Source organism: Echinops telfairi, unplaced genomic scaffold (genome assembly GCF_000313985.2).
Source record: "Echinops telfairi isolate 266 unplaced genomic scaffold, ASM31398v2 ScPeMD7_7458;HRSCAF=8496, whole genome shotgun sequence".
NCBI lineage: Eukaryota > Metazoa > Chordata > Mammalia > Afrosoricida > Tenrecidae > Echinops > Echinops telfairi.
The window spans coordinates 11,887,004-11,904,593 of record NW_022111358.1 but is presented as its reverse complement, the minus strand read 5'-3'; the positions used below and the strand labels follow the sequence as shown (position 1 = coordinate 11,904,593).

Sequence of the window (17,590 nt, the reverse complement as noted above, 5' to 3'; positions counted from 1 at the left end):
CTAAAACAAAACTCTAATCATGTACAGTAAGAATTGGTAACATCTTTTGGAATCTTATTTATTAACTACATTAGGATTACTTTTAAAAGTGATAGTAAGTGCCATTACTGGCCATGCAAAACAGGGCCCAGCTAGCAGCAGGGAGGACAAGACAGCCACACAGATGCTTTTCTACAGTATTGCAAGTGCCTACCACATGGGAAAGCTTGAAGAAACTCAGTTAACACTGTTACTTCTTGCTTACAGTTTTATGTATATGCAATACATTACGTATATACACGTATAAAAGACACTGTGTTAACTACTGTTAAGAAAGTGAGCGTGACTAAAATCATCCATTTTAGAGAATGCGATCTTTATAACAAACTGTATTTTTTAACTCTCTGCCAAATCCCTTCACATTTTAGTCCTCTAAGTCTTAAGATAATTTAATTAAATGGAAAAACAGCAACTTAATTCTTAATTTTTATTTATTTCCAGCTGAGAACTAATGAATCTAACATAACAAGAGAAAAAAACCACAACTTAGGTTCTTGTGTTTTTGAATGATAAGTCATTGTTCTTTAGAATGGAAAGTTCTCAATAGTAGAATTTGAATTCATCTTTGGTAGAAACCAAGACCACAAGATACATGTGGCAGTTCTTGATTATTGATTCACTGTGTGCTTGGGAAAAAACTGCTGGTTAGCCCTTGCTTCTACCTTCTTCATCTGTATAAATGCATGTAGCTCTCCTTATCTATTTGTCAGTATTATATTGAGAATTCACTATAAGGTAAAACAAAGCAAAAATATCTTTAGCTGAAACACTCTGTAGAAGAACTGAACATTCATTATCATTATATTGTCTAAAGGGAAGGGGACCAAATGTTAGCCTAGGCCTTCCTTTTAAACAACTCATACTGTATTCTAGTAATATCTATCTATATAGTAAGATTTTGTTGTGGTTTCTTTACTTACATGAAATCTTTGGTCCACCTCATAGTTGACCTGTTTCCTGAAATCCTTTCAAGTGAAAGAAAAGAGTCAAAGCTGACAATTAATTAAAATTTAAAAAAATCAACGCATTATAAAAAGGTGATGAGTTAAACTAATGTATTCTCCTCAAATTTATTGAAAAATAATTAAGTCCCCTTATAAATTCTACAAATAAATATAAGTTTACAATCCCATTAATTTTTTAAATACTTCTATTAAGCAGCATAAGAAGTATTAGAGAGGTACAGTACCTTTTGTGCAACCAGGAAAGTAAGGCGACGGATTCCATGCTCAACCAGAGTAGCTTTCTGTGAACAAACAAGTAGACAGAAGATAAGATCTCCATTCACCTAAAATTTTACTTCATGCAGTACTTGTAAGCTTCTGTGTAGGCTAAGCACTTTTTTTGGATACCTAAATCTTGGCTCAGCACCCCTAAACTTGTAAACAAAGAAATCTCAAACTGGCTTGGGGGACTAAGTCTTATGAAATAGGTTTTATATTGATCTGATCAAAACTGAAGAACTCTATGGAGGAAAATGGGTGATCTGAGCTCATTCAGTTCTCTCAGGACAGATTCATATCAAAGTAGATCTTAACACAACTGCTGACAGAAATTGCATTGGGGGGCAGATTATTCAAATAGGGAGATTAATGCTGATATAGAAATAATCTAGCAAAGGGAAAGAACTATTTGTAAAATCAGAAAATAAAGATACTAACCTGCTATGTAGATGGAGGGTATTAGCTATAGGGTTGCCATAGTCAGAACTGACTTGATGGCAGTGAGAGTTGAGTCTCATCAGATGTGACATTCCTACAAGTCAACCTTGGAAATTCTGAATTGTTCTACTATTCTAAAATACCCACCCACCCACCTGCCCCACACACACACTTTACAAGACACCATCAAAAACAAGCAAGCAAATAAATAAAAACCCGGTTTTTAAAAATTGTTAAAAGCAAGTCTCGACAGTCTTTAACTTCAGTGATTATTTATATCTCCTCTTGGAACAGGTAAGTGGTACACCACAAGTCCACAGAGATCAGCAATTTCAAGACAGCCCCTTGTAGGATCCTTGGGCCTTCCCAACTGAAGCTCTCTATCCTGTACTGTTTTCACCTCACAAGGCAGAGACGAAGAAATATATTAGCTAATTTAGTAAATGCAATGCTTATAAGGGTACCTACCAAACAGAGAGGAGCCCTGAAGGTAGAGTGGGTTACACTTAGGCTGCTAACCACAAGGTCAGCACTTCAAACCCACCAGCCACTCTGCAGGACAAAGATGAAGGCTTTCTGCTCCCGTAATGATGGTTATAGTCCCAGCAACCCACAGGGGCAGATCCACCCTGTCTTATAGAGTTTCTATGAGTCTCAGTTGACCCAAGGTAGTGAATTTGAACAAAGAGAGACTACATGAGAACAAGCAAGCAGAAAGGCAATCCCAGTTGAATGACTTGACAGAATAATAGGGGGAATGATATTTCACAAACCCAACCCAGATTTAGTTTCAACACACTCTCTGCTACAACTCTAACCCAGAGATAGATTCCAAAGAAAATTTCTAGCAATTTAAAAAAAGAATTTCAACAATAAGAAATTCAATTTCATTTTGGGCGCAAGTTTTAAAAATTCAAATTAGCTTCCTCTTTTTTTTTTTTTCCCCTGGAACACATCAGTTTATTTCATCTTTGGTAACAGAAATAAGGGGTCCAAGAAGAAATTGTATTCAGATTCTTATAACTTGAAATCTTCGTCTTATAATTATGTTCTCCTATTTCTTTATCTGGCATGTTATTGCTTAGTAGTAAACTTAATTTGATTAAGAGCATAAACAGAAAATAACAAAATGAGTTCTAAAAAAAAATCCTAATAACAAATTTCCAGGTCAAATATAAGCAAGTTTGGCCTTAGCTACGTTTAAAATGATCTCTAGTAACACTATACCCATTAAGTGTAAATCACTAAGTATTGACATGACACTAAGAAAAAGCTGTGCTAAAACCAGAAGGATGGTCCTTGGTTTCATGTGCACCAGAAATAGAAATATTTCTTCTGATACCAATAAAGAATTCCACTACAGCCAAGTCCTTCAAAGACAAGCACCAATAGCTATGTTCTGGCAAGTGAAGAAAATAACTTTAATAATGCCATGATTTAAAATCAAAATTGTTATTGCTTTTAAAATTCCACAAGTGGCTGACAATAACAGCAGAGCAACAGGATTCTGATTACATTGTAATAATGCGGGTCTCACAGCAAGTCCACAGCTATTACCCAGCGATTAGGCGTCAGCACCTGGAGAAACTCCATTTACACCGACGGCTTCAATCTCCTCCACAAGTCATTTACAAATATATGATCCTAATTTCTATGAGGGAAAAAAAGACATGCTGGGACTAGAAGATTATGTGGACAATTTGGATCAACCTATTTGATAGTTTAATGTGTGCTTTAAAAAAAAATCAAAACTTTTCCTAAACTGTTAGAAGCATGATCACAAAGTAAAAAGAAACGAAACTAGGTATCACTTCAGCTTTTAAAAAAATCTTTCCTTTACCGCCCCCAAATCAGGAAGCAAAAATGTCACGTAGCCTTATATAAGCACAGAGCCAGCTGTAGGTAATAAATAGTTCCTTGAATCTTGGCCCACCTGCAGTCTACTGTTAGCATCCCAGTATCCTAAGGGAAAGATAATGGGTTTCAGTGTGCCTCGGTTTCCATCTCCAGTAAAGGAAAAAGGTAATTTCCTCTCACCCATTAATGTTACAAAAAGATGTAGTAAAATGAAGAAATCACCTCTTTAAAAATGCACATACACAAAGTTTAGAACAGAGAATGATAGAAAGCCTAATACTGATGTCAAATATTGGGGGAGGGGGGGGATGCGATAGTCAAATCTGGGTAATGGATGGCTCAAAACCTGGGCAGAATCATTTATAGTTATTTCATGAAGCAGCAGCAGCAGCAGCAGCAGCAGCTACCTATAAGATTTGGGCATTTCAGCTAAGGGTTCCTTGGTCACTGGTCTGAGGGTTAATTTCATGTAGGTCCTAGTCAAGGGCAAGAAAGTCATTAAATTTCTCTTCTAAAAGAAAAATACCCACCCATTTCCTTTATTTTTGTTTTTTTCCCATGTTGGTATTGAGATCCCAGTCAGTTTAAGTGCTATGAGGACAGTACAGAGTAGATGTTACTGTACTTCTTAATCATAGTTACCATTTTTTCCATGGTATCTGTCTTACATGATGAAAATATCAATGGCAACAATGGTTTATAACACAGAACAAATTATTTAAACAATTACTGAGTTCTCTACAATAAGTACTACAGATTACGTAGGTGGTATAGTGGTAATGTGTTGGGTTGCCATCCACAAGGTCAGCAGTTCAAAACCACCTGCTGCTCCATGGGAGAAAGGTGGGACTTTCTATTCCCATAATGAGTTAGTGTCAGAAACCCACAGGGGCAGTTCTACCCTGTCCTATAGGAACATGATGAATTGGCATCAACTCAATAGCAGTGAGTGAGTATGGGTTAAGTAGAAGCCCCAGTAACACAGTAGTTAAAGATTTAGCAGGTAATTGAAGGCCACCAACATAAATGTGCTAGCAGGAGAAAAATGTGGCAATTTGCTTCTATAAATATGGACCAACCAAATCTATTCCCGTTGCTTTGATACTGACTCATAGTAAACCGATAAAGACAGAGTAGGGCTGACCCAGAGGGCTTCTAAGGTGATTACTCTTTATGAACGCAGATTGATACAGCGTTCTGCAGAGCACCTGGTAGGTTTGAACCACCAAACTTTCAGTTAACAGCCAAGTGCTCAACCACTTTGCCAGAGTTCCTTTCCATAAAGACTGCAGCCTTGGAAATCCTATGAGGGCATTGCTAGTCTGCCCTACAGGTTTGCTATGATTGGATTCAGCTATACAGCATACAACCCTCAAACACAGGCTTAGTGCTTTCTGCTCAAAGAAAACACACAGATCGTGCCAACAGAGCATTCTCAGAGAGGTACATTGACATCATCACATTTCACAATGAAATGTAATGTAGATCATCATTTTAGACATGCCTGTTCAGACCCCTCGGCTAGACTATAAGCATCATTAGGGTAAGAATGTGTTAAGCACTGAAACACCTACACCTGTACTCCTTAGAACCAGAGTGAAGAGTTACTGTTGTAAGGTTTATTAGCTAGAGATGGTGGAGTCTTGATCTGAGTTTAAGCTTACTTTTCCCCACATGTAAAACTGGAATGATTCCTGATTAACCCCAAGGGATTGAGGTAAAGTGCAAATATAGTCTCCACCCCCACCCCCAAGTACTTTATAAGTCAAAAGTATTGTTAATAATACTTTTATAAATGTATGCTGAATGGTTAGAAATTCAAGGGAGAAAAGGCATTTTATTTTGTGCTACAGAAGTTAAGAGAAGGAAGATTTAGATAGAAAATGGAAAACACTACAGATCAGAAAGAGACAAGAAAAACCTAAATCTTTCCACAGACCAGTAGAGGCTAGATTATGAAAGGTACGCATTCTGAAGGTAAGAGAGGGTCCTTCCTGGGTGGGAGAACACTTTGGAACTGTCTGAAGGGAGAGGGTAGAGGCAGACGGGTGGATCAAAAGTAAATCGACTGCAGCCACCCACAGCCTTAGCACTCTTCAGCTAAGGCCTCCTTGGTGAGTGAACTCAGGTTTATTTTCATGTGTGAACAGTTCAGGGTTTAAATACAGAAATGGCAGTAGCAATGGAAAACTGAAACCAAGAAACGAGAGAGGATAAGGAACACTGCAAAGAAAAAAACCGAACACACTTTGGTGACGATTAGTTACAAAGAAACAGCTATAGATTAGAGAGCGGTAGAATGAGGGGATGGGCAAGGAAAAGAAAACTGAGTAACGGGCAGTAAAAGGTTTGCTTGTTGTTTTAGCGCGGGGGTGGGGAGGTGTGAGGCGGAGCACAGGGGAGAAGAGGTGAAGGAAAATGGTGAGAATTTAGGGTTAGATCATGGAATTCCATAAACTTGTGAAGGCGACAGGATAGCTGATCTTTAAAAAGAGGGAGATGGGAAAGTAGAAGAGGCCTGAGGGGAGTTTGGGCGTAGGCAGGTGGAGTTTGAAGTCACCAGCAGGTTCAAAGACTGGAGGCTATGGGAGGGATAAAGGAACAGTTTCCCCTAAAACATTTTAAATATTTGAGGTCTTTATTTTTCTTGACAGAAAGAGATGTTCACAATTTATTATTAAATTACTTTGGAATTTTATCCCTACATATAGAACTATAGAAAAGATAGAGCCACTATCAGTGATAGGCCTTACATGTACAAACTGATAAGAGGATAAATATGACACACAGCTAACAAGAAAGGGGCCGTCACCAGTTTCCAACCAATCAAACACTTACATTTTGCTGGGTAAACTCTCTGAACATAGCAGCTAGTCTGTCATCCTCAATATCACAGTCAGTCTTGATAGCCACATTCAGAATGTGAATTGGTTCATCCCTTGGGACCTGTAACCAAGGAACACAAGCCAGAGAGATTATGAGGCTTGGCTAATACAGAACCAGGGAAAAAGTTAAAGTACTCGCTAAAATACCTGAAAAAAGCAGTCCCTATCATACAGTGTTTTGCCTTGCCCCTAGTAGGAATGATCAAATCAAAAACACTGCCCAACAACCACAAGAGAAGTTAAGTAAGCCAATTTTTAAAAGATAAGGCAGTAAAGGTAATTGCTAACGGTGGTCCCCAATCTTAACTTGACATAAAATTACAGATCACTGTATTCTTTTACATCCATAAAATGGGAGTGAAACAATTTTCTACATCTCTCTCTTTACAGAAAGTGAAGAAAAATAAGTGAAATAAGTCATGCGACATATTCTCACATGGCATACTTTCTTACAATCTACCAGACAATGGACCTATCAAACCACCGGGAAAATAACCTAGTCAGGAAAGAACAGGACAGTTTGTTTATGGAGAAATAAAAAGGAAGGATTTAAATGAAGGGCAGAATGCCTATTTTATCCCTACAATCTAAAGTCCACCATTTCCTGAAGACTATGATAACACCACTATGCAAAAATACAACACATCACTAGGCAAGAATTCAGGAACCATAGTTTAACTCTTCAAAGAAATATTCAGAGATCTAGAAGCAGCTACAACTGATATAGCTGAGTTCATTTTGTACAATAAACTTTAAGAGTAATAATGCTTTTGTTTGGTTTCTGGTTAGAAGTTAGATTTTCCTGAATTTCAAAAGAAAAGAGAAAAAAAAAGCTTTGATGAAACATTTAAAATTAAATGATAAAATGATATATACAGTTGGGAAGAAGAGAAATTCAATAACGTTAAAAAATCAGATCTAGTTAAGTATACACAGTGTAAGCCTGTCTCTAAAGAAACAACTCCCCCACCCCAAAGGGGGCACAATACCTTGTCTTCATCATACAGAGACGGGTGACCTGCCTCAGGGAATGTGGGGCTTTGGGGTGGGGAGTCACAGAAGCAGCCCATCACTTCGTCAAAGATCCTGAAAAATATCAGGAAAACACTCACAATGAAAACTCGAGTGGCAGGAAACTAACCCTGCTATTTCCAGCTCAGTCTAAAAATATAATTGATCCTATCCTGGGCTCGCTCAAAAACCAACTGAATAGAATTACCAGTGGCTAGAGGTGACATGCAAAATTTCACCAAGTGGCAGAAATTAGGAGGATGGATTGTTTAACCTTTAATAAGCCATACATATTTTTTTCTTTAAAAGAAGAATGATTTAAAGCTTTGTTTGTTTTCATATGTAAGATATGAACACTGCTGTCATCATCGGTCTGGAAGCAACAGAAAGACTGGGACGGGAGCAGTGACAGACCAATGTAATTACCCCTCCCCCTAGGGTACTGCATCAGCATACGTCAAGAGATAGCTGCTGAATGTATTTAATCAAAAGATGTATCGTCTCTGGTGGGGCTTCCTCTAGTGTTGTGTTTAATTTCTCCTGACATTTCACTCATCATAGAGCAGACGGCTTCTTCTGTTAGCTCCGAAGGAAAAGATGGTTTCTGCTGGTTTCTTTTTTCTGAGGAGGTTCACAGCACACGTAGAGGTCTGTAGAATCTGAATGCCAGGTGGAAATGGAAGGATGCTTACCTCTTGGGGCATACAGAGCAATGGCTACATTTCCTTAGCTGGTTCGTGTCTACTCTGGGGACCTTCGCTTATTTGAGAAAACTGAGAGCCCCAAACAGAGACCCCCATCACTCCCTTGCAGTGATATAGTTCCACAGTGTCTTACCTGACAAAATCTTCAAATGTCCTAAAAGAGACCATCCCGCCCATCCGCTGACAAGGTGGAGTGAATGAGTTATCCAACAGCACATCGCTGACACTGGCTACGTGAGTCATGCCATAGTGGTTGAGGTTGGAAGAGAAGGACATCCTAATGATAATCAAACCAAGTTCATTAGATAAAAGGAAAGCAGGAGCAAGGATGGGTAACAACAAGGAAAATAAGTCAGGGGAATACATACTCTGAAGTAGGGGCAGGTTACAGAGCAGACTTGGTTTTTTATCCCCATTTATACAGGGATGCCTTGCTAGATTCATATTGACCCTTTCATCTGGATTTCCCCATGTGAACATTTTCATCATCTAAATATCTCAATTTTTTTCTCCCCTCAAGAATGCCAAGAATTTCCGGGCAGATTCACACCTGTCCCACAGAGCAGTTTTAATCCCTTGGCAATATGTCATGAGTAGTACTAAGGGGTCAAAAACCATCCTGCATCTTCCCCTTCCCTGCAACAATCATTTGTTTAAAAGGAAATAAGCCAAGTTGCAACTGAGTTGCAACTATGCAACACTTCAGGCATTTTGTTCTAAGAATTGTAACAGATTAAGTATTCACAAACAAAAAAAGGCAACTGTAGCTGGTGGGAATGCTTTAGTAATTATTAAAAAAACAAAAACACTGGGGTACAGAAACATAAGGGATTGATAGAAATAGTAATTATCAGGATTATAGTTCTTTCACCTTGGCAAGAATTTTCTATCACAAATTGTAAGTTTTCCTTTTATATTTAAAAATGTCTACAGTAACTTCTACCCTTAACTCCCAGCAAGATGCAAAAGGGCAGAGCATGGGTCTCAGAGTATGTGTAAGCATGACAAATAGTTGCTGAATGGAGATGCTTCAAGAGAAGTGAACTGATTTGTTTAATCTGAAAACAACGAATCTGTATATTACTTGATGCACCTCAGCAGTCAGTACTGATAAATAATACTATAAAGTGTTTCTGATTGCCTAGTCAATCAGGAGAGCCTCTTAGGAAAAGCCACGCTAAAGAATGCCTCCAGGAATTGCCCAACATGTTACCAGCATACTGATCTGAAGTAAGGCACTGGTAACTCCACTTTGGAAAGTTGCCTAAAAACCTCCTTGCAGTTCACCACCTGCAGGGTTGCAGAGGGGAAGAAAGCCAGTTATGTGAATTTGAGATCTGGGCACACATTGCAAGTCAAAATTATCCAAGGTAATGAAATTCTTTACAGGATGGGTGTGCTGCTCACACAGACTCTCGAGACTGACACTCGGGTTTTGTATATTCCTTTTGGCAAACAAGGACTATGAAAAGGGTACTTAATCTGCTGGCAGTACTAGAGAATAGAAAGGCAGAGGTGGAGAGGAAACCATACCATGTATGAAACAAACAAATGAAACACATATCAAGCAAGTCATACATATGGTGCTCACTAGAAAGTGGGATTCACAATTGTATTAACTCAGAAATGCGACCATTTCTCCTTATTTTCTAGGATCACCAAATATATTTACTAACAAAGCAAGTTTGTGAGGCACTGTAGCTTTTTAACCTGTCTGGTTTTAGACAGGAAAGGCAAAAGGGTTCCAGATAACACTTTTTTTCTTTCAGATAACACTTTAAAGGGAACTCCCCTCTAAAGAAGCTAAAAGGCTGGTTTGTGTGATACAACATGGGGTTGAGTATCGTTTTCACTAAAATTGAACCCCAGGGGAAATATCTACTATTCAGCTTCTTTTATAATGTTCATGGGCTAAGACAGGCAGAGGAAGACAGGTATGAACAAGCTCACTCTCCAACAGAAGATAAGAGGACCAGATAAAAGCGTTTTCTCTCTATCAAAATTGAATTCTAAATGCTAATCAGTTTTGCTTAATATTTTACAAGGAGAGGAGCAAAATAAACACAAGCCTATGTACTTGCATAATTCAATGTACAAAGAGCTTGTAACCAAATTATTAGTTACAACCTGAGTCTTTTGTGGATTCAGTCCCAATCAGAAATGTTACCCTCTCAAACTTGCATTGCTTGGCTTAGGGGTAGGAGAAACTCAAGATACTAATATAGCACTTATGTTTTATTAGGCTGAAACTTCCTCACAGGGTTACACTTTGCAAAATTTAAATGCGTGTAAACTTTTTAATATTAATCTCATTATAGATCTGAAATAAAACTTGACTTCCTGTAAACACTTCAGAAAAATAGCTAACAAACTGATAAAACATGAGATCAGCTATTTCTGGATTTGCAATTCCTCTAAAGGAGAAGCAAAATGGAGAAACTAAATATTGAAAAAAATATATGGGCAATTTTCCAGGGAAAGAGTAACCTTAGGGGTTTCTCCTCTGAAAGCCTCAAACTAGAGACAGAAATCGCAACAAAAGAAGATGCTTTCAGTAAAGCTGAACATCAGGCAGACCAATTCCCTATCAAACACCAGGAAAACGGGAGCTTTACCAGACTAAGGCTTTTTGAACAACTGAGAAAAGCTGAAGACATGTTTTCTAAACAAAAAGAATAATTTATTGAGTCCAAAGCGGTGGGGGGAGGAGGGGAGGTTCAAGACTCCTTAGAAGAAGTGACCATAATAATTTATCAAGTGTAGCGTTATTTCTTCGTTTCACTATTCTGATTTACAAAAAAAGGGTGCTTATTTTTAATTGGAAAAGAAACTTAGCATACGGTACCTGTTTAGCGTGGGGATGTTCCCTCTGTAATTAGACAACCAGAGTTAGTTTCTGATAGGTAAGTGAAAGCCATAATAAGAGAACTGTCTGAACAGATACAGACCAGTATACAGTCCTGAGGAGCTCCAGTTCGGCAGCTCTGGCATTCAGCAGACATAATTAAGTGCTTATTACCTTTCAACCCCTGGGGTACCTAGAAAGAGGCATGCCTCCTGACCTACCTCACCATACCAGCTGTTGCTGGAAATGGTTGAAATGTATTTAATATGGTTTTTCTTTACGCTCTATTACAAAATACAATGCAGAGTATTAATGAAATATATGCTATTAAACATACCCATAAATAGGCAAAATATAAGTAAATTAATTTTATCGATACAATATTGTTTATTATCTTAAACTTCAATGTGAAATATAATTCTTAATAATATACTTGGACAGGATTCTTAGACTCTTCTTCTTTGTTCTACTTTACTAAAGGTATGGTATAGAGGCCCAGAAAAGTTGATTCAATACTCCCTCCCACTCAAATGAGTTCTCAGGATGTAACAGACCTACAAGCTACTCTCCTCAAAAATTGACTCAGTATAATGGGTTCCCAGCTACCTATTCTATTCTCTTTAAATGGGGGTAAAAATAAAAGAGTATTGTGGACTATGGGCACACAAATGATCTAAAAATGATGCAGGAATATGATAATTGAGTCCCTGGGGAGTGATGTAATTTATAAAAATTAATTAATGGATACTTCTTTCATTAAATGAGTTTATGGTGGCAGTAATTCTTAAAAATTCCTACATGTTAAAAACTCGAAGCCCCTCATCAACGAAGACTTATTTAAAATTAGCTACCCCTACAATTGTCCTATAAAGAACGTGTCAGAGGCACCAGAGAGACTGCGAGCAGGAGGAGAAACTGCAAGGCAAGTCTCCTGCGTTCTCTCTGGTCTTTGCTAGTTATTTCTCTTCATACTGCCATTTCTTCAACTTAAACAAAAACCCTTTGGTTTTCAATATTAGGAGAGTAAATTTATACTTAACTACCCACAATTTAGGGATAGTGTAAAGGGGTTGATTGGCCGTTATCTTAACCTTTTAACATTCTATCAGCATTTAATCATTGTTGGGGCTTTCTGGCAGAACATAGTGGGTGGTGCCGATGATATGTGGGAAGGAGGATGGAGGGAGGAAAATGATGCACTTTCCATGGCAGTGAAAGGAGCAGAATAGACTGAGCTGGCCATATAAATAAAAAGCAGTGACATATCACTGCACACGACCTGCATACCTCCTGTGATTTGTGAGTAGCAATGCTCTTTGCATCAAACCTGTATCACAGAGTGAATTCATAAGGCAGCAAGAACAACCTCCTAGTGCAAAAACGGAACCTCTGCTGTTTGGATTTCTTGAGCCTGTCACTCAGGGAAATGGGTTTCATTTTACAAGACATTCTTAGTTATAAGGCAGTTGGCTCTCATCAGCATAGGTACTATAGCAGAGAGAGGTGCAGCTAAGCAGAACGCTAACTAAACGGACTAATAATGAGAAAACAGGGAAGTCTTCCTTTTCTAATAAACAGGATTCTAAAGGAAGAGGCCACCTGCACCGTTTCTTACATGAACCTTAGTTCAGAGAGAAGATCTCTACAACCAAAGCAATCTCAGGCTCCATCTATCCAGGCTTTTGGAGTTTAGCGATCAGTACAATCTCTCTCAACTGTTAACCCATTTCGGAAACAAATAAAATGGTCTCACTCCTTCTGTACTACACTCTAATCCCTTAGGGAGCCTTCACAGGATGTGGGCCAAGTTTTCAGCAGAAACAGACCTGAATTGAAAAGAACAAGCCTGCCCTTCTCCATGAGCAATTCTCAAGCTCTCATAGGGAGCCCCCTGCTGCCTTGTTATAGGAATTGTAAACCATCTACACAGTACGGGGTACAAAAAACTCCCAACCACTCCAGTTTTTAAAGGAATGGTCCCAAATCAATCATGTAAGAATTAAGTTTAGAGCCAGCTTTATCCTCTTTGGTAGAATAAAAATCTTTAGGATTGTATGGAAGATGAGTAGGGACAGAGAACAAATTGTATATATTACCAGTTAAATACTTAGCCGTGTCCATATGATCATTTATATATTTTGTTACTCTATGCAGGGGCTAGTGGACCAGTTTAAGAATACGACAATTATGGCAGAGTATGTGCTACTGTGACACACAACAGACTCATAGAGGTAGGCTCAAGTTCTGTACAAAACAAGTAAGGAACAGTTGTATATGTGTCATGTATTCCATTTATGTAGCTAAAATAAAATCTGCCACATTTCCATTATATACTTATCACGCAAAAGTAGTCAAATTGCTTACTCTCTGATAAGGCAATCAAAATCATCTTCAAATATATTGGTGAAACAAAAATTCACTTCTCACAAGTCTGCTGGTTAGGCTATGCAAAGCACTTTAGTCCTCATTGTAACAACGATCATAGCCTTTCCTTCGAGGCTATGAGTTCCATTTCAAAGGTGGGATAACTGAGAAACTTAAAAAGATGCTTTCCAAGGGCATGGTTCAATACGGTGTCAAAAACCAAAATCTAGACCTGGCATTTTCTCATCTCAGTTCCTGAGGGCAGCACTCCACATCAATAGAGACTTTAAAGAAGGACAAGAGAAATCCTTTGAATTCTGAGGTTCTTGGCATCAAGTCACCTCTGATTTTATTGATCTGCCTGCCCAGATGGCTGGTGAGCCTGCTTCGATATGAATGCAGTCAGAGTTGCTGCCTGCTCGCTAAACCTTCTCTAATTTAAGGAACACCGACTGCTCTGGCAGTCACAAGTTCTCCGAGCCTTTTACCATCCCTTCCAGCTGAATTTCATTTTTCTTGATTCTAGCAAACCCAACATAAATCTTATAACAGATAAAAATGTTCCTGCCTCTTTTGCCTTCTAACTTAAAAAAAAAAGCCCTATATGAAAATGATGGGGATGCATGCAAACAAGCAGTGTTTACATCAAGCTGTGAATGAGAGCCAGTGCAGGGCAACTTTTTTTGAAATCAAGCAGCAAAGCAGAATCAGAAGAGGTCGGCTGAATAACCTACTAGCAGTCACCACCAGCAGTACCAAAGGAGAAAGAGCAATTTGACTGGCTGTGACCAGTGGTGGTCTCCTTGCGTGACTATACTTCTGTAGGAGAATCCAAATCAAGAAGTGTAAAACATATCTGAACCACATATTTCTATTGACATTTTCCACCCCTACCTTTGCAGTTCAGATGCTCTGATTCTACTGCAGAGCTTGTTTACAATAAAATGATCATCGCTTCATTCATTTCCAGACCCTCCGAAGCCTCTTCTTTACTCTGTTGGAAGATTTCACTCTCTCTGAAACAAATACCCCAACAGAACTACAGCATTTTACCGCTGCCTACTGTATAATTAGCTACAAATCCACAGCACAAAACTACAGGGATTTACAGGTGCCCTGGATTCTGCTTTTCCTTCCCCCTGGGATCAGCTAGTGTTCCTTGACAAGAAAGGACCTTGGGCTACCCTAATGATACATTGTGAGTTTTAAACCCGACTCTCCAATCTTACAAGTCTAGAGGGGCAAAATAACACAGCAGAGGCTATAAGCTGATCCATGGATACAGGAAAGCACTTTGGTAAGTACTTAAACCTGCTGAGAATTTCTTCTTCTGCCAGATGCTTGCATCTTATCAGCAGGCTACTCTGAAGGAAGAAAGCAAGAACTGTAAGATTTTCCTTATTTATAGCTAATCCTGGCCACCTAATACAACCAACTGTTCCACTGCTAAAACGTGTTACAAGCTGGATGACTTTGGGATATCTCAGTAGAGTACCCAGAGGGATCCCGTCCAGTGGCTAGGTGTCAAAGATGATCACAATCTTCAGGAATAGCAGCAGGCTGCTGATTAGGCATATGGATGACTTCTGATTTCTGACCCTCACAAAGAAGGTGGTGGTCCACTGACAGCTGAACATTCAGAGTGAGTGGCCAGCAGCCTAAGCTTAGTCATAATCAAAACATGTGCTATCAGGACACTGCCGACCTCTTCTGTACAGAAAGCATGAGTAAAAGGCAGCACTGAATTAAAACACTAACACAGAAGACCAAATTCACAAGGAAAAATAGCAGAGAAAGTGTACTACAACCTAACTTTAGCACAGATTTTCATCGAGGTCCTCACCAATTAAATATTCATAACATAGAATAAAATATATTTCCATCTCCTGCATCAAACTTTGGTGCTTCTTCAGAAATTTAAAAACTTAAAAAAAAAAGAACTATGTTCACTGATTGCTGACCTACTTAAAACCATTTGAAATTTTATATTTTGTATTCCTTGACTGTCATACTATACTGAACCATAGGCATACTCACAGAGCTTACGGATGATAGACATTTCATTCGTTTGTACAAAAAAAGACATACTCAGAATGATGTTTCCAAAACATGTTTTGTACCACCAGCACCAGTGATGGAAAAACTGGAGTTTCAAAATTGGGCGGGGGAGGACACGACCCAGGGACACATTCACCTCTGGCTCTAAGTCGTGCCTCCGTAGAGGAAAAAGTAAAAAGGGAATTCTAAACAGTGGCACTCTGAACTCCATAGTTAATCAATGTAAAATACAGGTTTAACTCACTAAAGAGCTGAACGGATGGAATCTTAGACAAGAGAATTAGGTCCTAGAAGTTTAGGTAACAACGAAATGTTCTCTTAGTGTAGACCTGCTGCTCTGACTATTCCTGCACCAAGAAAATGAGTGAAGAAACCCACTTATTTTTCCTTTAAAAACTGGTAACCGGCTACAAAATACCTTTAACTAAACAATAAAAACACAAAAACCCCACAGGAAAAATTCCTTCTCCAAAAATAAGAAAAACCAATAATCACACAATAGGACATAGTTTGTGAATGCTAAGAAGGCAGTCAAGGAAAAATATACACACATACAAACATACAGACACATCACATATGTAGATTTCAAACTATGCCTAAGCCAGGAAAATGTCTGCAGCTTCATTCAACTGAAAGGAATTTAAGAAGGGGCTAAGTCCAGACGAAAGTTCTCCTGAGTGAAATTCTAGTAACTGGATCATCTGGTGAGTAAATCTGACCTAAGGATGCCAAAGTAAGTTGGACCTCGTCTCGTTATCATAGGAAAATTGGAAGTCTTGAGTTGAAGATAAGGAAGAAAAAAGATGCCTTGGCTTTAGTCTACCTAGTAAGGTTGATGAACACAAAGAGGTTAAGAATAAACCAGTAATCTGTTGCTTTAAAAAAATTTTTTTTTTCAATTGAAAGCTAGAAAAAAAGTCTCCTTAGGAAAAAGAGACAACTATAATGAGAAGAAACTAAGTCAAGCAATATAAAGTCCTATAAAAATTATAACAAAAATGAGAAGCGCACACAGTCAGTCACACAGTAACTGCTCAAGTGTGCTGGAAAGGGTGCCTTCACTCTTAGAGGATGTTACTCCCATTTGCAATGGAAATTGCTTGCATTTTGTCTTTCCCAGAACCCCAAGCAGGTCCTAATGGGCAGAGATCTTCAATCCACATAGGAACCTTTTCCTGTCAACAGATTCTGTTTCTTGTAGTTTGCAGACAAAGACCCCCCAGGTAACATCCTAAACCAGCAGTACTAAATCTCTAGTCAAACACAAACTGCTGGAATGGAATCCCACTAGGTGACCCCATAAACAACAAGACACTGTAGTCTTACTTTGATATTACAGCTTACAAATGTAGTCTACTTCAAATGAGTGTCTGTCTAGGAATGTGAAGACCAATGGCCAGGAAAAAAAGTGTATAAAATTGGTTAAACAAAATCTGTTTTAACCCTTAAAAATTTATCTGTTAAAAAATAAAAAAGAATTTATCTGTTACCACTAACTGGGAAAAATATTTTTGTAAAATTTATATGATAAGGGATCTTGCTCTTTGTTCTCACAAAGTAATTTCTGAAGTGCACAACAAAACATTATATTATCTATAGTATCAAGTTTGTAATTTTCCAGACTGAGCAACATAAGAATAATAGTCTTTGTCCCTCCAAAAGGCATTACTATTAACATAAAGCAAAGAGGACTCTGCTCTGCTTTATTTGTGATTGTCCTAGTTTTTAAAATCTAGAATTTCATTGCCCAATCTGGTGGTCACTAGCCATACATGGCTATCAAGCTATTTAAAATGTGGTCAGCTCTAATTAATATGTGAAGTAAAAAATTACCATGAAATTTATTGAAATAATTATGAATATTAATTAAATAAAAATCAAATAAACTTAATTTCACCTGCTTATATGATAATCATTTCTAAATGTGACCAACAGAAAATTCAAATTATATCTGTGGTTTGTATTATTACATTTGGACAAAATTAGTTTATCAGTAATCATTTTCTATTATAGGTGCTCATCAGGACTATCAGAGTTTTAAAAAACAGGATTCATCTGGACTCTAATCAAGAATATTGGGAGTTAGGGACCCAATGTGTTCATTTGCAAACTATTTCCCAGATTTGGAGGGACATCACTGGGTAAGAACCACTAATTTAGAGGTTA

The 17,590-nt window shown here is 38.2% G+C and overlaps 1 protein-coding gene across 9 annotated transcripts in view; it reads right to left on the bottom strand.

The window, feature by feature from the left end:
* Positions 1-17,590, bottom strand: part of ACACA (acetyl-CoA carboxylase alpha) — a 332,267-nt gene that overhangs the window by 108,864 nt on the left and 205,813 nt on the right. For 8 of the 9 annotated variants that reach the window (XM_045299999.1, XM_045299998.1, XM_045300002.1 and 5 more), the window contains 6 exons: positions 11,003-11,026; positions 8,291-8,434; positions 7,432-7,528; positions 6,396-6,503; positions 1,229-1,285; positions 960-1,004 (listed from right to left, as the gene is read on the bottom strand). In XM_045299999.1, coding sequence (XP_045155934.1) covers positions 960-1,004; positions 1,229-1,285; positions 6,396-6,503; positions 7,432-7,528; positions 8,291-8,434; positions 11,003-11,026 — 475 coding nt within the window. The remainder of the gene's footprint in view (positions 1-959; positions 1,005-1,228; positions 1,286-6,395; positions 6,504-7,431; positions 7,529-8,290; positions 8,435-11,002; positions 11,027-17,590) is intronic. The other variant, XM_045300000.1, reaches the window with a different exon arrangement.